The 22,608-nt window shown below is 41.8% G+C and overlaps 3 protein-coding genes across 5 annotated transcripts; 1 reads left to right on the top strand and 2 right to left on the bottom strand.

The window, feature by feature from the left end:
* On the bottom strand, positions 1 to 1,615 carry churc1 (churchill domain containing 1). Its single transcript, XM_084030892.1, has 4 exons — positions 1,459 to 1,615; positions 1,146 to 1,281; positions 450 to 520; positions 1 to 360 (listed from the first exon to the last, which is right to left on the bottom strand). The coding sequence occupies exons 1-4, from the start codon at positions 1,495 to 1,497 to the stop codon at positions 268 to 270; spliced, it is 339 nt and encodes a 112-aa protein (XP_083887018.1). The 5' UTR covers positions 1,498 to 1,615; the 3' UTR covers positions 1 to 267.
* Positions 1,616 to 1,754: 139 nt separating this feature from the next.
* znf106b (zinc finger protein 106b) lies at positions 1,755 to 11,631 on the top strand. The gene is made up of 21 exons (XM_084030130.1): positions 1,755 to 1,836; positions 2,200 to 2,332; positions 2,444 to 2,505; positions 2,922 to 3,125; positions 3,214 to 4,338; positions 4,440 to 4,788; positions 4,884 to 4,944; positions 5,188 to 5,342; positions 5,432 to 5,492; positions 5,577 to 6,342; positions 6,432 to 6,478; positions 6,572 to 6,714; positions 7,224 to 7,358; positions 7,815 to 7,931; positions 8,143 to 8,334; positions 8,771 to 8,833; positions 9,101 to 9,220; positions 9,383 to 9,454; positions 9,577 to 9,648; positions 9,816 to 9,962; positions 10,084 to 11,631. The coding sequence occupies exons 2-21, from the start codon at positions 2,210 to 2,212 to the stop codon at positions 10,138 to 10,140; spliced, it is 4,071 nt and encodes a 1,356-aa protein (XP_083886256.1). The 5' UTR covers positions 1,755 to 1,836; positions 2,200 to 2,209; the 3' UTR covers positions 10,141 to 11,631.
* A 133-nt stretch (positions 11,632 to 11,764) lies between these two features.
* Positions 11,765 to 21,577, bottom strand: capn3b (calpain 3b). Of its 3 annotated transcripts, XM_084030138.1 has the most exons (23): positions 21,057 to 21,577; positions 18,932 to 19,001; positions 18,187 to 18,305; positions 17,937 to 18,070; positions 17,326 to 17,494; positions 16,876 to 16,959; positions 16,706 to 16,797; positions 16,493 to 16,570; positions 15,998 to 16,158; positions 15,744 to 15,913; positions 15,638 to 15,649; positions 15,235 to 15,443; positions 15,083 to 15,119; positions 14,701 to 14,724; positions 14,405 to 14,491; positions 13,633 to 13,707; positions 13,477 to 13,534; positions 13,322 to 13,386; positions 13,009 to 13,077; positions 12,856 to 12,934; positions 12,628 to 12,744; positions 12,346 to 12,404; positions 11,765 to 12,131 (listed from the first exon to the last, which is right to left on the bottom strand). In XM_084030138.1, the coding sequence occupies exons 1-23, from the start codon at positions 21,366 to 21,368 to the stop codon at positions 12,105 to 12,107; spliced, it is 2,307 nt and encodes a 768-aa protein (XP_083886264.1). In that variant the 5' UTR covers positions 21,369 to 21,577; the 3' UTR covers positions 11,765 to 12,104. The 3 variants fall into 3 exon arrangements, with proteins under 3 accessions (XP_083886264.1, XP_083886265.1, XP_083886263.1); XM_084030139.1 differs by lacking the exon at positions 14,701 to 14,724; XM_084030137.1 differs by having other exon boundaries at positions 13,322 to 13,534.
* Between the last annotated feature and the right edge of the window lie 1,031 nt (positions 21,578 to 22,608).

Here is a 22,608-nt window from a genome sequence, read left to right on the forward strand (position 1 = left end):
TTGTTAATAGTAAACAAGTTTATTTACAAGTACATTTTCTTTTCACATACAGAATATTTGTTTTTGCCATGGAGAATAATATAAAAGTTATATGTACTACTCAACTCATATCAGCACACAGTAGTGTGTATAAACTGAGGACTTAAAATGTGGTGTACTTAAAAATCTTGAATGCATGATTTTAAAAAAAGGAGGGGTTGGAACCCACAGGTCAGCAGCACGTCCGTGGTGTTGACAGACACTCAAGTGAATCTGCAGGTTTGAGGTCTAGAAGAGGGGTGCACACTGTCTGGGGTCATCTGGTAACACGCTGATGGAGTCCTCTGCCTTTCCACACAGCATGCAGAGCATGGTGTACTCCTGGACAACACGGAACAGACTTTAAATACACATTCAAAACTACACAACTAACCATGAATACTGCTGAAAGAGAGCTGGAGATACTTTACCTGGTATTCATCAACAACGGAGAAAGTGTATTCATGCCTGGCGATGACATGGTCACAATTTTTGCAAACATCTGGAAAAGGAAATGAGACATTAGTGGATTATTTTTTTAAACATGCTGTAGATTAAATGTTGGGAGTATTACCACTGGCATGAGGAGTAAATATTATCTCAATTCTTTTAAAGGAGAAATTCAGACACCTTAATATGCTGCTACAAACAGCCCCGCCCTTCGTTGAAGGCTCAACACAAGATTTTAAAAATGGCCACAGGGATTTTGGACCTGTTCTAGCTAAAAGAGCATTAGTGAGATCAGGCACTGGCTGGTGAGGACTGGCTCACAGCTGATGATCCTAAATGTGTTGAAAGGGGAGATATCTGGGCTATGTGCAGGAGGCCAGACAAATTCTTCCACACCAAACTAGGGGAAAACATCTACATACCATGGCATGTTGAAACAGGACTTAGCATTTCCCCATTAACTGTTGCCACCAAGCACAGTATTATCTAAAATATCCCTGCATGCATCAGAAATAAGGTTACACCTTAGAAAGAACTGGTCAATTCTGGAAAACAGCATTGATCATTTATTGAACTATCTGAAGGTTGTTGTTGTTGTTGTTGTTGTTGTTGTTTTCTCCACTACAATGAAAAGTGGTTAGTCAAAATGCGTCAACAGCACAAGAAGGGTGACTTACGGTCGTACGTGACGATCTCCTCTCCATCTTCGTCCTCTGTGGTCTTGTTGGTGATCAGCACGAAGTCCCTCTGACTGCAGTTGGCGCAGCACCGGTAGTTCATCAGGTAGGAGCCGTTCTCCAGACAAGTGTTCCCCTAAGCAGGAAATATCACAAACCACATGTAAACGCTGGGCGTTTATAGCAGGGCATCGTCGTTTGAGGTGCCCGGTTAACCCAATTCCAATACATTATTAGTGTTACTCGCGGCTCGCCAACTATACATTTACTGGTTTACTGGTTATGTGCGTCAGGAATATTTAAGTTAACTTACCCGGTCCGGGTATTCTTTCTGCACACAGCCGTTACACATTTTAACTAGTATCTTTCAGTCAGTTGACGCAACTGTAAACCATATATGTATGTGCCGTTAACAGCTAACAACCCGCTTTCTTGTTGTCAAGAAAAATACATTCCTCTTCCGCACGGAACCCCACGGAAACGGCCCCCGCGGCTCATTAGAGCTGTAAAGCATGTTCGCGGGCGGACATCGTCGCAAACGCGCCGCGCTCGCGCTCATCCCCATCTTTTGTCGATCTACGGAGACCCGCGCGCCGCTCCAGCGTACGACGTACACTTTACGTGCCTTTTACGTAAGCAAACATGGCGCCCGAGCTGCATTCGCGTTGTGTTGCCATGTGAAATGTTTCCGGTAATTATGGTATATTTACAGTTTATACGTCATGTTTAACAATACAATCCGTTACCAGTTGTACTTAAATGCAGTAAACTTTGGCCCGCGGCGTGTGTGAGTTTAACCGGTTAACGTTAGTCTTGCTAACGCTGGCTACTTCTGAGTTAACCACGTTGTGGTGCTGTTAATGATTTCACACGCAGTGACTGCAGGTTCATGTTGTTTATAAATCGTACAGAATTCACCTTAATGCCGACATGACGTAATATCAACAGTGTGTATCCTGTCTGTGGTGATGTGATGCTGGTGAGACACTGCAGTTGGGGCTTTATATTTAAACGCTTGCATACGGTATGCTTGTTTCGCCTGTTCCTATTTTAGCCGTTCAGAAATGGCAAAGGCCCCGCGACATAAAAAGGGTAAAACCCCTGCGCCTACGAACAGCACGACTAAAACATCCACGCCGACGCAACACGTCTACTGTGTTGTGTGTCGCAGGTCTTGTACGAAACATGTAAGTGGTTCTAACTTTACTAAGACTGGCTAGTGTGGGGATTTTTTTCCCCACAATGAACAGCCCTTCCAGATGATCTATAACCTTTTAAAATGTGTCTCTCAACCACAGCAACTCCAAGAGCATGAGCATGGCATGCTGCATCACAAACAGCTGGAGTCAGTGTTGGGAGAGTGAGTGATGTTTCTCTTCTAATTGATCATTTTTCATGAGGATTGCAAAAAATGACACCAGTAAACAAACACATATAACACACTTGATCAGCCATTATGGTCGGAGGCTTTAGTATGATCTGGGAAAAGAGGGGTGACACCTACACGTTCTTCTGCAGTATTCCCTTCAGCTGGGTGTTGAATCTTAATACTTTCTGCTACCTGAAATAATATGTTCGTAGCACAGAGATCTTATTTTGTTTACACTAAGTTCTTGTCCAGATGCTTGCATTCAAGTCATATATTTCTTAAAGTAAGGTATAAAAACACATTATTTTGGTATTGTACTGGACCTCGGGTGTTGCACTACATTTAAGCAGCTACTCTGATGTGTACGCATATCTGACAAAAAAATGTGTTTGTTGTTATGTTAACAGGCAATCAATTCACGAATGTCAGGCGTGTAAGGCATCCTCCATGGGTTTAAAAGAGTATGCTCGGCACATCTCCACCCCTCAACACAAAGCCAAGTTCAAGATAATGATCGAAACAAAAATAAAGCCCATCCCTCTGTTAAAGACTTTGGGCGAAGAGGCCATGGGCCAAATCATGCAGAGACACAAGACCCTCAAAAGAGCGGAGTAATGATTTTACCAGTTTATCTGTTTGCATTTATTTATTTTTGCACAATGTACTATCTTTGAATAACTGCATTTTCCTCCATTACAGACAGAAAGCATGGAGAAAGGAAAAAAAGAAACAGATGGCAGCTGGTCAGACGTGTGTAGATAAGCTGCAGGAAAAAAAACTGAAAAAAGAAATGAAACTGGAAATATCCAAACAATGGGATATGAGGACACGGCAACGGGAAACCTACAAACAAGAAAGTACTGTTCGGGACCAGTTCACACAATCGGCTCAGCAGCTGGAGTATGATGACAACTTTTCTGTCAAAATTGAGAGCTCGCCAACAGCCAGACATGTTAGAAAACCATGCAACACCAAAGAAGGTATCACCAAAAAGCCAGGTCAACCATGCTATACCGCCAACCGCAATAACTACTATGACAAGCAGTACGATGCAGAATTCACCAGTGATCACCTTCCTCATAACGGAGCCATCATCTTTGGTCATGGCCAGAGTGAGAGTACGCCACCTCCCAAGCCAGGACCATCAACTTCAGCGCATCCTGCTCCAGCAATCGGATCCGCCAACGCGACTCCCGTACGGGATGTCGACGTCAGAACGATGCTGCGGCAAATCAGGAGAGCGCTTGGTGTGAGAGAGCCGTGTAGAGCTGACCGCGAGGCCCGCAAGCAGAACGGCGATGCGGGTCTCCGGGTGGCTGATCCTAGCACCACGCAACAAGCTGGAGCTGAGAAAGAGCAGCCGACGGGGGGCTCCTCTGAGAAGCGTGACAAGGAGGCTTCATTACGCGCCACCTCTGCTGCAGCTACTGTGCCATCCTCACAGGTCGACATCCCAGCTTCTACGCCCAATTCTGGCAGTTGTCCTTCCGATATTGCTCCTCATGGACCGAAGCAAAGAACACAAGGAACGACGAAGCAGTGGGAGAAGAGCTCAGTGCTTTTAAGTAACAGCGGGGAGCAAGAGTCTCAGGGGCCCCTCGACAGCCAATGTTTGAGCGCATCCTCGGAGCCCAACGTGAATATCGCCCGCAAGGTTCGAATTGCCCACAGATCAGCTAACGTTCAGGGTGGGAAAGAGGCCGAGTCTACAGCAACCATGAGTAAATTGTTCAGCTTATCAGGGGCCAAGAACAAGCCAAACTGGAGGGAGATGTATACTGAGATGAAAAGAAAGAAGCAGGAGACGGGCAAAGGCATGCCCAGGTAAACATTTTTCTTTATTTTAAACTACCAATTTTTTGGTCTTTGTCTGAATGTAAATGTTCCAGTTTTAAATCTGTTGTTTTAATTCTGTGTCGTAACAGGTTTGGAATTGAGTTGACAAACCCTCCATCTGGCAAAGAAAGCTCGACACAGGAGATTGACACGACTCTGTCGGAAGGATTCCACTGGGAGTCGATGGCAGACGGTCCTTCAGGTGCACGTCGGACCGAACTACGTCCTCCGCTCCAGAACACAACACGTGACGACTCCCGCGCAGAAACGCAGTCCGATCCTCGGACGCCGGAGCCTTTGGAGCAGCTTGATGCCGCGCAGGAACGCTACAGCAGACAGACGGCTGGAGCTGTCTTTGTGAAGGTGGAGGGGAACTTGGAGGATGTGTATGGAGACTCGGGAGCCAACAGTTCTGCCACCAAGAAGAAGCGTAAGACGGTGAGTAGTTAACGTTGGTGCTATGTGTAGTGCTAGCTGAAACATCCAGCTGATTCATTTTTATGTTGGTATTTCCTTATTGTGTGTTCTAACAGCATGGTGGCATTTCTGATAAGGAGCCAAGTGGAAAAAAGAAGAAAACAAAGCCAAACAAAGGTAATTGTGATTCAGTCGGTTGCTTTATTTTTAAGTTCCATAATATTTAATTTTAACATAGTCTTTTAGGCATTATCTTTTTATAGTAGATGTATAAATATATGCACATCACAAAAGAAAAGGGTAGGCCTCTGCACTGACCCGGGACCATGCATTTATTCAGACGTTATGATCCCAGTCAGGTCGTCACATCAACACAAAAAAGTTATGCAATAAAGATCATTGAGTTTTCCTGCCCAACAGACCAGGGCCCAATGGACCAGCTGTTGGCTGTGTCTCTGAGGGAGGATGAGCTGAGCCACTCATTGCAGGACTTGGACCAGACTCTAGTCCAGGCCCGCAGTACCTTGCAAGCTGCCTACACAGAAGTCCAGAGACTCATGCTAATGAGACAGCAGGTATGAAGACGCACGTTTGCTTGTTTTTTTCATATTCCTTGGGTGTCTTTTTATGAGTTTACATTAAATTGTTTTTCCTGCTTTAATAGATTACTGCTGAGGTCAACAGTCTGAGAACCCAGCGCATTGAAATCCTGCAAGGGATGCAAGGTACAGTACATTTACATTTTTACAAGAAATGACTTCATATGTAACAACAAAAAGTTTACCCTTTCCTTCCTTAACCTCTTTAAGGAGGATACACGGGAGCAGAGAAAGCCACCACCTCATCAGCAGGAGCTCTCGCTGCTGTGCAGCCAAGACACTCTCCCCTTCCTTTCCCCAGTGCCTTCCCCACTTCCTTCAGCCAGCAACCATCTCCTTCACACCGAACACCTTCCAATAGCCCCATTGCGTTGCCAACCATGTCAGTAAAGCAGGAAATCGTTCAACAATCAGTAGCTGGACAGGCCAGTCAATTGGCAAAAACAGTCTCCGGTAACTCTGATACACTTCAGCAACCCGTGCTTCCCTCCGATTTGCTCCCATCGCTCCTGCCCCCGTCACCATGCTTGGCTGCTCCTTCAACTGCTGTAACGGCTCTCAAACAACTTACACCAGAGTGCGCTACATCACCAAAAACAAATCTTTTAACTGAATCCTCCGCCAGGCCGGAGACGGTGACGTTAGCCGACAGTGATTCTGAGGAAGAGGTGAGAAGAAATCTCTGCATTGAAAAAATTAAAGAAAAATTGAAGGCCGCAACCAAGTCGGTCTCTACCGTCGACCCCAAAAGCGGTCAAAGTGCGTCTGCTGCACCACCAGACAAGGATGGAGGGAACGTCAGTGACGCCTCTGTCGAAATGATGGAGCCCTCCGACCTGGTTGTCATTGATATCGATGAGTCGGACAGTGAGGACGCTTCTAATGTTCCAGTCCACCAAGAGCCTCCTCAGCAGTCTGTCAATGTGGAGTTCACTGCTTCAAGCACACAGACGCGTCAGCAAAATGATGTTCAGAGGTGAGATTACATCTGGTGTTGAATCGTGAACATTATGAGCATTACTTGTGAGTGTGAATATGACCGACTTCTGTTTCTTGACCACTCAGAATAGTTCAGAAGACACCAGTGCCAGTGAAAGATGCCAGTGCTCCAGGTGAGGGTTGTTTCTCCTGCTTGCATTAAGCGTCACATGACCAGTTTGGATGCAATGATGGGACGCTAACACCGTGATTACTGTTTATTTCAGAGTGTGTTGACATTGTCGAGGATGAGGAGCCGTCCGTGGGAGCTTTTTTGAATCACAAAGGGCCCGTCCATGGCCTCCATATTCACGAGGGCCTGTTGTACACGTGTTCAGGGGACAACACGGCGCGGGCCTACAGTCTGAAGGTATGTTGATCACGCTCCAACATTTCAACCTTTTGATGTCATTTAAACCTGCTGACCTGTGGTGGCAACCTTAATATATAATCTATTACTACATTTTTATTTTATTTATTTATAAAACATAGCCTAGGCGTGTTTAAATCCAATAGACTTTTTGTCCAATTCGTTGAATATCTCCTCACAGTCTGCTAGCTTTCCATTCTGTGTGTTCACAGATATGCTCCAACCTTCAGATTGTTTTTCAAAAATTGTGAAAATCACATATATAAGGGTTAATACGACCTCTGCTGTTTCCTTCCTCGGACAATAAGTGAATATAATCAATTAAAACAATCCCTCTGTATCACACAGACTGATCGTTTTCTGCTTTTAACACATGAAATAATATATCATTATATATGAAAAATATATATGACTTTATATACCTCGTTTGCACACCAAGCAGTAAAGACAGCGGATCCATTCAATTATAATCTGTGAAATAATAACACCAATGATGTCTGTGTATCCAGAGCAGGGAGTGCCAAGCAGTGTTTGAGGGTCACACCAACAAAGTCAACTGTCTGCTGGTGTCCTCCTCCTCCAACGTGCCAGCACGCCTCTACACCGGATCAAGTGATCAGACTATCCGCTGTTTCAGCATAAAGGTACCAAACCGGCGCACACGCCATATTGTGATACTCATTTCCCCTTGTGATTTGTGTGTGGTGTGTCAACCCATACTAGACAGGCAATTGTTTATTTGGTTGATGTTAGCCATCTGTTTTTTCATCCAAGAAAGAGCAGCTTTACTGTTGTAGGTAGGCTTTTAGTGCAATACCCAGAAGTTGTAATTTACTTGTAGAATTGCTCATGGGTTTTTAACCATCTTACTTTAAATTACACACCCACTTCTGTAAGCATAGGATTGACTCCTGCCTTCTGTTTTGCATTTTTATGCCTCCGTTGTGTTTTCCCGTTGTCTGTCCATGATATCTCAGCAAGACCTGGAGGGAATTTGGCAGAAACGTCCATTTGAACTCAAGGTTGAACTGATTAGAATTAATCATTAATTAGTTTGAGGTTGGTTTTAATTTCTCTTTCTTTTCTCCTCTCACCTCTAGACCACCAAGTGTCTGGAGCAGGTCTCTCTATCGGACCGAGTGTTGTGTATGCACATTTCCTGGCATATCCTGTATGCTGGACTCGCCAATGGATCAGTGGCTAGCTGTGACTTAAAGGTAAGTGAAAGGATTATAATACAGGGGAAGTAGCTCACGATGTCAGTACCAGCGGTGTGTATTTATTATGCTTTCATGGTAAAACACGTGTGTTGTAACCTGAATAAGACGACCATCAAAACTAGGTTTATTTTAGTGAGTTTATGTAGTTTAAATGAAATCTCCCTCTCTCATATTTGTCTTCAACCTCATCCTGATCTCTCTTCGTTAGACGTTGAAGCACATGGATGTGTTCGAGTGCCATGGCCCGCGAGGTGTGAGCTGTCTGGGTACATCACAGGAGGGCGCCCGCCGAGTGCTGCTGGTCGGCTCCTACGACAGCAGCATCAGCGTACGAGACGCCAAGAGTGGCCTGCTGCTGCGCACGCTGGAGGGTCACACCAAGACTGTCCTCTGTATGAAGGTATGGAAGTTAATCCACTTCTGGAAACGTATAAATATTTTTTGTCCAGATGAGGAGAAATCCAGATGTTGACACTAGGAGATGCTTCTCAAACATCTAAAGCGACTAAACATGACATTTACATCTTGGAAATACTTTATTCCTTTTCAATAAATTGCTGTATTTGGACAGATTTTTGGTTTAAAAAGCTCAGTTCTTCTATTACATGAATTCTAAGAGATTATTACATCAGGTGCCAAACTTGCCGTTTGAATATATTTTCTAAAAACACATAGTAGTAGCACTAATGCTGCTTTTCCCCCCACAATCAAATATAGATTTTCAATTCCAAATGTTTTTTGTTTTGTTTCTGTACTATTAAAATATATATTAAACATTTAAATATCCATTGACAGCCCCTAAGCCCTGTACTGAATTATATTCCCTTTGGTTTCAGGTGGTGAATGACCTGGTCTTCACCGGCTCCAGTGACACATCTGTTCATGCCCACAATATCCACGTAAGTGTTGGGTGTGATTTATGATTGCTGCATCCGTGAGGGATGGGAATGTCAGTTACGTCGAGGCGTCCTTCCTTGCGGAAAGTATTACTGAGGCTTTAAAGAGTCCTAGGATTTTAAATAATATACGAGTATCGATGGGCAGGCACTTACAGTTTGCTTCGATGCCTTTTTAACGTCACAAATCTATTCATCTGAACTTTGCAGTACTTTTTTGCAGTAATTTATTTACCATTGTTATTTTTGTCGTCCATCTTTGATTTGCAGACGGGTGAGTTGGTTCGTATCTACAAGGGTCACGCACATGCCGTCACATCAATAGTCATTTTGGGGAAAGTGATGGTGACTGCCTGTCTGGATAAACTGGTCCGCGTATATGAGCTGCAGGTATTTATCATGCAATATTAGAATGAAGTGTGCTTCCAGAATGTATACATGTTGATTTATGTTGTGTATTTCAGCTTAATCTTGTGTCTCTCTTCTTGTGCATCAGGTGAATCATCTTAATATTACAGTTAATAGTTATATGAACTCTGTTTTTCTTTCCAGTCCCATGACCGCCTGCAGGTGTATGGGGGTCACAGTGACATGGTGATGTGCATGGCCGTACATAAGAGTGTGGTACGTGATCTGAAACCAGTCTTTTTTTTACATTTTGAATCAATTACACAACAGCGATTAATTCTGGAAAAGATGGATGGATATTGTTGAACTATGTATCTAACTATGTTTGTCCCACGCAGGTCTATACAGGCTGTTATGATGGCAGTGTTCAAGCTGTGAAGCTCAACTTGATGAAGAATTACCGCTGCTGGGTAACGACTCAATGTCACTATGAGAATGAAACTTTCAGAGTATAATAATATGATATACTGTCTATGATTTAGATGTAACCTGTGCCTTCAAGGTGATCCACCAACATGCTGCTTCTTGAAAATATGAAATGATGATATGATTTGTGATATCTTCTCCTTCTGTTCAGTGGCAGAATTGTTCTCTGATCTTCGGCCTCGTGGAGCATCTTCTGCAGCACCTCGTCAGAGATCACAGCAACCCCAACCAGGAGGCGGTCAAATGCCGCTGGAGAGGCTGCAAGGCATTTTTTGGCACACAGCAGTCTATTCGGCAGGTAATGAACCGACGCCATCTGATTTACAACAACATTCACATCGCTTCATTAGCGAAGTGTAAGAGTTTGGATGAGACGGGATGAGAACAGTTCCTCAGTCTCGCTTGTATCTTTCCTGCAGAAGCTGCCTGAACACATGCAGGGTCACGTGGACAACGACAGTAAAGTGCAGCCCTGACAACAGCTGTGGTGAGGTGAAGTAGCCGATGAGGCTCGAGTTGCATTCATTACAACTAATCGGCCTTTCAGGATTTTTGGTTTTATTCTCCATACATTTCCTATTATTGGTGTGTTTGTGACGCCGTCTGTTTGGATAATAATTGATGCAACAGAACCACAGATATTGTCTTTACTCCAAGCATTCTTCTTCCTTGTTAAAAACTTGTCACCTACAAGAACCACAATGTGACTCAACCACCAACAGTTTGGTCACATATCCGGGTGTGTTATGTTATTGCTGGCCAATGTAACCTTGGGCCGCTGGCGTCAAACAGCGATGAGGAGCTACAGAGGACTGACAAGCTCACTTTTTTCTATCTCTACACCAGTTTATCAGACTCCGTGACGCTCCACAAAACTGAAGGCTTTTTAAAATTGTTTCACATGTACTTTAGTGCTCCCTACCACCTATTAACAGATTATGATGTATACACGATGTGCATGTGTCAGAAATGTCTCCACAATCTCAGATATTAAGGATAGTTTTTGGCGTGTCAGAGCTCTGAGGATTAACAGGAGGGTGTTCAAATCCTTTCTCAAGGTGTTGAGAATTTTATTACTAAGATTGTCCTCAAGTCAGTGTGGAAGGGATATGCATATATGGCAAGGGCACAGTCAGAATAAATAGGCTTAACTTGCTGGTACACTGTATTATTCATACAGTGCAGTTTGGCAAGTAACTCCTAGGTTTTAAAACCACAGGCTAATATTTAGCAACCTGTACTTTCTGTATAAAGAATAAAATCTCTACCCGCCTGCTTTAAATCAGTTTTCTCTTTTTCGAGTCTGAAATGTTTTATTTTACACATTACAGTGATTTTGTATCCTGATTAACTTCCTTTTACACTTGAAAACGTATAAGTTAATTCCTTGTGTTGACTGAGGTTTGGTTATAAAAATAAGTAATGCACCATTGCAAAAAGTTAACCATCTTTTAATTTATAACTTAATTACTTACATTTACTTCTTCTGCAGAGCGTTATTCTCAGACATGTAGTTGTCCCTTGTATCGCTTTGAAAACTCTTGTTTTGTTCAATCAAAGTGATGAAAGTCCAGGAAGTAACGTCTTAGAATACTATTTTAAAATCACATTATGTTTTGTATGTTCATACTGTACAGTGTGTATTTGATTTGTGTTTAATACCTACTGTATGTGTACAGCAATAAAAAAAATACAAAATGTACTGTCTACACCCTATATTTTAAAGACAATATAGAGTACATTCAGTATTTATCTAAAGGATTTTAAAACCTGTGCACTGATACTCCTAGTTTGCACTATTAACCAAATATTCTTCACAACATGACTTCAGCAACAAAGGTCAGCGCTACTTCCCTGCTTTGTTCTCCACCCATTGGTGCTTCATGTCAAATACTGATGTATCATGATCATCGTCCTTGTGCAAATCTCTTCGAATTTGGATCAAATGTCCACTTGGGACTCAGTGATGAACTTAGTATGTTTTGGTGGCAGCATCGAGAGCATGCACACGCCAATGCTACCCAGAGAGACTAGAAATCCAAATAGCCTCGAGTTCTTCCCCGAGTTCAACAAGTCACTGGATGCAGGAAAAACAACCAATTCTGCAGCAAACTCAGTCAAACTAGCGTGCACTGAGGAATTTATTGCCTCAACATTAAATTTATATCAATACTGGTTGGACATCCACATAAAAGATGGTGCAACTTCCCTTTAAAAAAAATAAACAAATTCATTCCTCATCATAGTTTGAGTGATGGTAGAAATGTATAATTTCACATAAAAACTGGAGCAATCATTGAAAAAAAACCTTAATTTGTGACACGGAGACTTTGTTGTAATCACAAAATCTGTGCCGAAACAAGTCAGATGCTGCGGAGGATGAGTCATCAAACGTGAGCTCCGACTGTCTGCAGCTACATCAGTGGTCAAGAAGGTGCACTTAAGAATACATGGTCAGCTGAAGCCACTGGGGAGAGAGACAAAAGACACATGAGCATAAAGGGTTTCTGTTCGGAAGGATACTTACCAGAGTGGCCAGGAAACTACATGTTACATTGTAATGTAATCTAACAGCAGAACCTCACAGTGCAACCTCAAAAAATAATCATGTCAAGTTTGTGAGATATGGTTAAAAGCTAGCAAAGGGCACAGAATATCATGATGTACTAAAACGGTCTTACCTCCAGGACATTGAGTTTGATGATTCCATCTCCGTCTTTGTCAAAAGCATTAAAAGCTCCTGCAAAAGACACAACAATCAGCCGTCATCCATCTCTGAATAAAATCTTGGAACCGATGCCGGGCAAGGATGCATTTAGTGGAGTTACATGTGGCCCTGGAAGGATTTATCAATAAGTGTAAATTGTGTATTTGCATTGATTCAGTTAAAATCACTTCTTACGATTAATAGGTAAAAGAATGAGGTAAAGTAATGAGAAAGCTCAGCCGTGGCGTGTACTTACTGAACATGCCCTCTAGTCTCACAAAACAGCAGATGTAACTGTCAAAGTTGATGTTGAGGTGCTCGTCTGCGTAACGCATGGCTATGATGTCATAGAGCTGCTTGTTGAGGTGAAACCCTTCATGTGGAGAGGACACAGTTCATGGTCAACGGGTAATACCATGTTACAGAAGTTGGGACTAAGCTGGGAATTGCATGGTTTTATTATCATTTCCTTCTTGCTGCTCACCTGCGTCATTAACGGCGTTCCTCATCTCAAAACTGCTGATGGAGCCTGATTTGTCCTTATCGTATCGTTTGAAGATCAGCTGGAAACAGACGAGGAGATGGGCAATCAGACGTTTGTTAGACGAGCAGATGCTCTGCGGTTACGAGGTCCTACCTGCCACGCCTTAATCTTTTTCCACAAGTGTTTGAACTCCTGCAGGTTCAGCTTTCCCGTCCCATCAGTCTGAGGGAGTCACTTATAGAAAAACCAACGCAGCCAGTGAAGCCAGTTTAAATGTAGCATTTGATTTTTGTTGCAGTAGCGGTTCCTTACTTTGGTGTTTTTTTTATCAAAAAAAATATTATATATCAAGGAATTTTTCATTGTCCATTTTATTGTAATCAGTGATTTATTTTCGGCAACTCCACTGAGCAACTGAAGATGATTAATTGCCCGTTCATGCACCAACAGCCAACTGAAAGGATACATCCATCAAGGCGATCATACTCCGACATGTCTCAAGGCTGAACCCCTCTGTTTTGATTTCATTATCTGTGGAAAAAGAATCATTTTCAGCTCCACATGGTGGATCACATGACACCGACTGTGTAATGAGGATCGTAATCTTCCCAGTGTCCTCACGTTTGGCGAGTACGTTCCTCATGACCATCATGAGTTCGTTGGCACAGATCTGCATGTCCTGATGGAGGGAGGAACACGTTGTCGCATAGCGTTTTTAAACTCTGACATCCACACCTGCGCTGTGTAATCCTCGTCCTCTCGCCTCTCTGTACTCACCTCACCAGCAATCTGCTGGTAAATGGCTCTGAACTGTTTTTCCTCTTCGGTCTCCTCAGGTTCGGCTAATTTGTGCTGAAGGAACAAGATTAGTTTGGAACAACAAGGAAGAGAGATTAGTTTGAAGTGTGTGACAGCGTTAATTTTTAGGGGATTATCATATTCAGACAAGGCTCAGCTTGGCTTTAGCTTTTAGTAGGACTACTTTATCTTGTGTTTACTTTTTCTACAGTTTGATTACATTATTTTTTTGATAGATTAGTTAGCTTAAAGTGTAGACCCTGCCGTTTAGTTTAATGGTCACTGTTTTTGGTCTATTATTGTTTTTGTAAAATATTTTGATGTTGTTAAAATGGATGTCTTCGCCAAGTAGAATTATGAAATTTGGATTACCTCCATTGTTTCAAAGCAATGGAGTATTAAAGCACATTTGAGACTTTATAAGTGTTTATTTGGTGATAAGGAATATTAAAATATAAATATTCCCATCTTGTCAACTACATTTAGGAAGCATTTCCTTATAGCACCAGAGGAGAGGAGCTCATTAGAGAAAGACAAACACTGAGGCCTGACAGGAAAACAGGTGCCGTTGACCCACTTGTAGTCACTTGGCTTCAAAGCCAATTGTTTTATTCCCAGTGATGATATTTGACCTGGTCAAGAGATTACGTTTCACAGCCGTCAGTCTCCAGAAATGACAAAAGGTCAAAGGTCACTGCGAGCTAGTCGCTGCGTGCCTTTAACGTTTTGGCTCCTGCAACAGGAAGATTACCTTTGGTTTCTTCTTCTTTTCCCCCTGAATGCCACTGTGCTCAATTTCTTTGTTGGCTCGCGCTCTGTCTGACACAAATACAATAGGCTGGCATGTGGGTAACAGTTAGTAAGAGGAGAGACGGGTTATAAAAGACAAACAGAAACAGAAAAGAGAGAGTTAATTTGTAGTTACACCACCAGTTATAATAATAATAATTATAATATGATAACAGCGGACATGTGGTGGAGAGCAGCGGTGGGGAAAGCGGTTTAGAGTTTAAAAGCCATCTCACGATTGCAACAAGGAAGCATTACCTTTGCTTTCATTTTCGTGTCTTGCTGAGGGCCAATAAGACAAGGAAGGACAGAAGGATGAAATGAGATGAAAAGGAGGAAAATGCTTTTCGAGTCTGTTAGTTAGTCTTGGTGGAAAAAAACGATGAGTACAGTGTGAACTGGAAGAAGACAAAGAGATCTCAAGAACAAGGTTGATGAAATATGTATGTGACACAGTTGGAGTTTACAAAATGATGGGATTCAAACTGATATGGCAGTGTGAACGTATGTTGCAGTGGACATTTTGTTATAATACACAATAGGTATGTCGCAACAGAAAGCTAGTCCCTTTTAATCCTTTTAAATCAGCACTGAAATATCAGTCAGAATTATCAAAATATATTTTGATCCTGATACTTACCGAAATTTGATCAGACCCGATTGTGTTCTCCGCCTCCCTGTGAGGAAAACACACACATTAGGACACATTGGGACTGCAATTTTGCTGTTTACAATCCCTAAAATAACGTCAAGCTGCACCCAAAATAATGCGCGACCCTCGGTGATCCTTACTCAGACGTGCTCTGCTTCTCAGAGAAGACCCTGAGGATGAACTCTCCCTCTTGATGGGGCTCAAAGGTCGTGGGGATGATGACATACTCCCCTGGAGGCAGCTGGAAACGCTCCGTCACCTCCCGCAAATTAATGTAGGTCTTGCATTTAGCTTTGGAGGCGTTGTACAGGAAGAAGTCCTTCTGCAGGTGCTGATTCTGTCCACGCGTCTGTGGATGGACCAGGAATCAGTTAGTGGGGGGAAAAGGAAAGTAGGCGACACAGAAAACACTCAGCATTAAAGCAAAATGACATACTTCCACTCCTACATCCGACTACCATACCATTACTACCACACTTATAGGTCAACACTGTGAATATGCTGACTCCATCAAACTAACTTCCTTCTCCAACACGAGCATACCTCCTTCGGCACCTGCAGAGACAAAGAAGTCAAAGTTCAGCTTCGAGTGAATTGTACTTCATGAACTGTAGTTCATCCGGGGACTTTGGCTTCATGTGGTCTCTACCTCGTAGATAGAAAATCCAATTGTGAAGAATTTGGCCCCCTGATGGCGCTGCATCCTCCGGCCTTTCTGCATCAGAGCCACGACGACGGTACAGGCCGCCTTCCCGTCCTCCTGGTCGTCGTCCTCCTCGTACAGTTGCAGCCGATACTGAGGGTTCGTCCAGAATGTGTCTGTAAAACAACGAAACGTTAATCTGCAACAAAGGGACAGAGCCAGACTCTGATGAATATTGACATAAAAACTGATGGGCCTACTTGGGAAGTTCCTGCAGCCGCCAGCAGAGCTGCCTCTCACCCAGCGACCCTCGTTGACCGACACCGTCCAGCTCTGCCTTTCGTCACCATGAAGGGTGTCGGGGGTCAAGTTGCACATCTCCAGCTTTGTGAAGTTCCTTATGAAATCGTCGAAAGACATCCTGGAGGTGAAAAGAAGAAGTTCTTCACGGCTGAGGGTGATTTGTATTAGCCAGCCTCAGGTGAACTTGGACTCAGCTTGAGCTGAATGCTAATGTGCTAATGCTAGACACAATTAATATATACATAATGTTAACGTGCATTTTAATAACTAATAACTTGGCAGAAAAGTGTGTGCTACCATTAAAAGCAAAGAACCAGTCAGGACTATCGATTGAGTACACCATCTGAACAGAACTGTTGAGTCTTGGTGCAAATAAAAAATCTATATTTTATTTAATCAACGAGCCAAAATTAAAATTTTGACGAAGGAAATGTCACAGCGGTTTTACTCACCAGAACTCACTCTCCTCGACAGTCTGTTTTTTTAGGTTGTCCTTGTCGGCCGTGGAAATGCTCGACCATTCCTTTGAGCTGTGGAAAGAGCCAATTATATTACATCTCCACATAAAGAAAGAGTTAGCTGCACCCTGGTCATATGACAATACTTATTTTGCTCGAGTAATTACTTTTTAATAATATAAAAAGGCTACATGAAAGTTTTTTTACTTTGCACTCCACGGTCCCTTCCACAGCACCAAACCCCAGGGATTGCGCAAGCGAATCAAGCGAATTCTGGTGTCCTTGGCAACCTCGTCACACTGGAAACGACAAGCAATCTGTCAGCATCACTACAGACCATCTATCTGCATTCATAGTGAGTGGACGATTTACTGCACCTCCGAGAGGCCTATGATGGAGTAGGCATGACCTCTGACCAGCCCGTGTTCAGTCCGAGTCTCCAGTTCAGTGGCGGAAAAGATCTGACAGATATGGGAGAAGTCAGGAAGAAACACGGACTGGACTTTGAGGCAATACATGTTGCCAAAACAATATAATATACATACATACATACATACCTAAAGTTCATGGTTCAAATCTAGTTTTCTTGAAATGAAGTCAAAGATGTAAAAGTAGAGATCATAAAATCAATTGTACTTGAATTCAGCTTCTCATATTGAACCAGATTTATTTGCAGGAGGAAAAGAAATTTATCAATAATGCTGGTTATTGATAGGGTTATATTACAGTTACTCATATGACTCATATTTTCTTGCTTTGCGTCCTTAATGTTTTCATTTCTGCACGGTGTGTTTTCCCCTTTTTTGTGCACTTTCCCCTTCACTCACATCTATGGAGCAGCCCATCAGCGAGCCTCTCTCCAGGGCCTTCCTCATGATGTTATAGATCTCTTTGGGCGCCTCGGACAACTCGAAGAACTCTGTGACTCCTCCTGTGAAATCCTCCATGGCTTCCAAAGTGTTGCCCCCTTTAAGTGCCTCATACGATCCGTGCAACCTGAGAGAGAGGGGCCAATCATTCAGGTCAATCCGCTGACATGTCTGTTCTCTCCGAGGCCTGGATCTCGGTGTCTGAAGCCAATTATGGAAACATGAGGACGGAGGAGTGGTGTTGCTGTTAGTGTTGCTACTTTGCAAAACTATGCACGTTAGTAAGACGCTTAACTCAAAATTGGATCATAAAAACTGTTGTTTTTTTAAATAATCTGGGATTATCTTGATGCTTGTAGAGATGCCAGTGTGGGAAATATTTGGTAAATTTGCATTTAAAACACCTGAAACAATTAAATATACACAGGCGTTGTATTTTCTGCAATAACTCAAGACGAAATGACAAACTTTTGCAGCAGATGGACAGGAAATCTGATCTCAATCGACTTAATTAACATCACGGAGGTGACAATGTGTGCACTTTGCAGTGGACATTAACAGACTCTCACTTGGCATAAGCTTTTTCCAAAAGAGCGCTCCAGAACTCGTTCTTTCTGCAAGATTTGGTGAACACCAGTTGGTTCCTGCAGGTGGGGATGCGGTCGTCAACGACAACGTCAATCCATTCGCCATAACGCCAGAACTGAGTGGAAGAAGACAGATTGCATTGAAAATGTGTAGAAATATACATGAATTTGACATTATGCTATTTTGTGTTCATGATTGGTATAATTGTTACAACAATCTGTCACCTTTTACCTGGAAATGGAAGATGCCAGCGTAGTTGTCGGTGAAGCTCTGGTCTGGGGGAATCACTCTGTACAGCAGTTTCTCGTTCACGGTCAGACAGGCGATGGCAGCAAGCAGCCAGCAGTCACCTGTCAGCAGCAGATTCATGAGCTACGAAACCACTCCATCCAAACAAACAAGTCTGTGCAGTAGGCAGGTTGTCAAAGATTAAAGCCATGTTGCTACAGCGGTCAGTTGCCAACATCAGGAACTAATTTGGCTGATTCTCATTTCAACTGTCAGGAATATTTCTCCAATTAAAAAAATATGAATTTTGCGACCTTGTTAAAATGGCCAAAAAAAATTACTATCAGAGTCTAAAATAACTAACATATATTTTATTTTTAATTAATTTGCTTGGACTTGCTAGGCTATATACTGACTGTAGCCTCTGCCTCTCAGCTTTTATAGATAGAGAGAGATATAAAGTTGTGTGTCATCAGCATAACAGGGATATTGGACATTATGGGAACATTTAGAAGGAAAAAAAATTATTGGACCTAACTAGTGGAGCACTGCCATGCAGACTTTAACTGCAACTTTTTGCTGAAAGTCCTGTTGATATATTGTTTTCATGTATTATGTGTATCATAAAATGGTGATATAGAGGTGTAACGAATCAGTGAAAACCCCAAAGCATATTACCAGTAAGGCAGGCAGCATGTTGTTTTTAAGTGCTTCACTTATTTGAAAGCAGAAATGGTTTAAATGTTACCCAATTCTCCTTGACAGATGTCTGTCCTGTTGGCTCCATCTATGATGAACTGGGGGTTTTCACAAATTTCCTGTCAACAAAAAAAAGAAAAGATTTCTGAGCGTGTTGCACAATATCAAAGTTCAAATCTTATGAAATACCATGGAATCTGCATGTGATACTTTTTTTATATCAACCATAATCTTTCAAATATAGTTTGTATGTTGAGTCAGAGTACATTCTATATTTTTAAAGATATTATACTTTTGGCATTGGCAAACATTTGAACTCCACAACCATTTAAAATCCATATTTACAAATCTACGCCTGGCATGATTGACAATATGAGGATTTGACCCTGAAACTGAAAGCCAGCTGGAGAAATTTCTGGGCTGCGTTCGCTGCATATTTCTGAGGAAGCAGCTGCTGGAGGTCGGCTGGTCACGACCTACCCTCTGTAGTGATAATGCTGTGCTGAATGTAGAGAAGCCCTCAGCTCATAACTATGTATCCTAGCTATGTCATGGCAGTGATTGACTGTGTCTGTGTGGGAAATTACCAAGTTATCATCCATCTATATTATGTATTCAAGGGATATTATGGTTTATTGTTTTCAGCTGACTTCAGTAAGGTATGAATGTGTTCATGCTCGTACGGTAGAACACTGTTTTGGAGCTGGATTTCATGTTCAAAACATATTTAACAAATTATGCTTATTTCTTTCAGATTTATCTCTCTTTTTGTGCCTTTTTGTTGTGAAATATTGAATACTTTTACCTCTTTATGCCTGTAAAAAATATAAAAATGATGCAATCACAGAAGAAAAAAAAAAGCCACAATTTATGAAGAGGTGTCATAAGCCAAAAAGACTCGCAACCACTGCTGTTTTAAACCTTTTGAATCAGCCTAAAAATGCAAGATAATCAAGTAAAAAACAACTGAAATAAAACACTGAAATATTGAAAATAAAACACTTTCAAGCCGTAGAAAAAGAGGATAACGATATGCTAAACATGAGAAGTGTTCATTCGGGGGATTCACAGCGGTGTCTGTTCCCCTCATCACATGATTGACCATAATTAAAGGCTGAAAAAATGCAGCCTCATGTTCCGGATTTAGAGCGTGCACCGCCGCTGACCCCCCCGGATGGGATTCATGTATCACCAATCTCAGCTGAAAAAAAGAGACATTTATCAACAGCCATTAAAGCAATCAAGCTGCAGGTTCATGTTACACTGGATCGTGTTAACTGCAGAGCACAAATGTCAAAACAAAATAATTTCTATTTGTCATTGTGAGCAATTGAAAAAATATATAATTTAAAATATATAATTTAGGAGATGAATAGAAAAAATGTGTGTTAATATAATTATTATACATGTTCAAATCAATCATATACAACTTAGAGGGATTGCGTGTCATTTTTATACTGTTCACCACAGATTCATATTTTACAGAAAAGAATACAAATCACATTTTTAAAATATGATACATTGTTCACCTTAACAGATAGTATAAAGTAGAGTTAAAGAGCTCCACCTTAAATAAAGGAGTAGCTACGGCAATGCTACTCTTATAATACTATGATACATAATATTTCCTTGTGTATTTAATACTCAAATTCTGAAAGAACTCTTACTTGTGATATTAAAGTTAGCAAATTTAGCTGATAACAATTCTGTACTTGTGTGATTTTAGCGAGTACTTTTACATGGTAATATTGCTACTTAAGTGTTGATTTATTACTGTTTGGATCTGTCAGAGTGCAGAAGTGTACTGCGAGTCTGAGAGTTTACATGTAAAAGTAGCCCTAGTGGGACTTTTGGCAAAAAAAAATATAAAGCTGAATCACAACCATTTGGTTCCAAGGCCAGAGTGTTGTAAGGTTATTAAACGTGAAAGTGTATATCAGAAAAACACATAATTGTGAAGCCAACACTCAGTTGCCACTATGTTTCCCAGCACTGGCAGAGGGCGTCCTCCAGCGTGAGAGTCAGCTGCCTGTGATTGCAGAAGGTGATAACCCAGAGATATGCCTCCACAAACTTGCTGCCACTTGACACCACAGCCATGTGTTGTGAGGAAGCGATGAGATGCACAGGGATTTTAGGAAAGATGACCAAATAGACTGAAGTCTGGCACTCACCGAGGGACGTTTCCACTCAAACTTCATGGAGGGTTTGTGACTGTAGAAGAGTGACGAGTCATTTGCAGGGAACAGTGGGTCTTCAAACACCACCTTCTTCTTCACGTATTTGTCTCGCAGTTCCAAAAATCCCTTAAGACGCTTGGCATCCTTGACAGCCTCATTTCTGCTTAGAATCGCAGAGTAGATGGAGTTAGTCCCAGCAGAAGGGTAACTAGCTTGGTCATCGGGCCCGAATGACGTTTCCGTTTCGTAAAGCACTCTCACCTTTGTGTCTTCAACAAGAGGTGCTTTATATTTCTTGTCCCCCATCTTATCACAGTTCCTATTTCAAAGTCAGCCTATACAGTGCCACAAAAAAAGAACCTCATTTGCAGAAACAACATGAACTTGCAAAACAGCCCAAAGACACTTCCTGTGTGCTCCTTGATACGGATAATCACTTTTAGTTCCTTTATTTGCTGGAAATGCTGTTACCGCTCATGGACAGTCACAGTCAGCAGCCTCTTGCACCAGCGCACACACAGTGACTTTTGTGTCCCCCGCTGCAGCGTGGCTGCACCTAAATATAGGCCTCTTTTGCAGAGGGGAGGAGGCTCCTCAAAGCGAAAGTCTGAGAACAAATTGAACCCTGATACAAAATGTTCAGGTCACAGCGTACTGATCAAGGGGGGACTCTCCGAAATCTGTAATCAACCAAAGATATTAATACTTGAATAAGATATTTTTGAAGAAATGAAAATGTTAAAATGTAGGTCATGATGAGGCTGTTTAGTGGCGTGTGCATTGTGATGCCCCCTTTTAATTGTATGTGAATTCCTGTACTAAAAGACAATAATGCCTTTAGTGAGTGCTTACAGTTTACAACAAATCTGATATTTTCTCATTATATCAGCTCAGTTTATCTTATAATGATATAATAATAATAATAATAATAATAATAATAATAATAATAATAATAATAATAATATACTTGTAATGTGCATTTTAATATATAACTTTATATATAACTACTCCATACTACTCCAAACCATCTATAATATCAGCTATGTTGACACCTAGTGGTAAAACAACTACTTGCCCACTAAACCGACCATTCATCATCATGATTCAATATTCAGTTGGTCAGATTTTCTGTCAATCCATGACCATATCAAATAAGAGAAGTCAGGCTGTTGAGTGCAGGGTTGCCAGGTTTGAGATAAACCTGTACTTTTATTTCAGTATAGAGCAGAGTGAAAGGACCTCTCGACAAAAGTAGAATGTGTGATTTCTTCAAATCTAAAACATGAGGTGGATAAATCCCTGTATCACAATTCGAATTTGACTACCAGGAATATTTTTGTCATTCCACAAATTCAACTATTTCCCCCCATTAAATACAGTATGCACAACAGCTTTATTATATGCCCTTAGACACAAAAATAACAGGTACTAATAATACTACCTGTGTATCAAAGACCTGCTTTTTATATACCTTGCTATTTATAGACCATTGTGTACATAATGTAAACCATAATAATAAAGAGTGAAAGGTAATTTTTGACCTAGG

Source organism: Eutrigla gurnardus, assembly GCF_963514095.1.
Source record: "Eutrigla gurnardus genome assembly, chromosome: 16".
In the NCBI taxonomy this organism is placed as follows: Eukaryota; Metazoa; Chordata; class Actinopteri; order Perciformes; family Triglidae; genus Eutrigla; species Eutrigla gurnardus.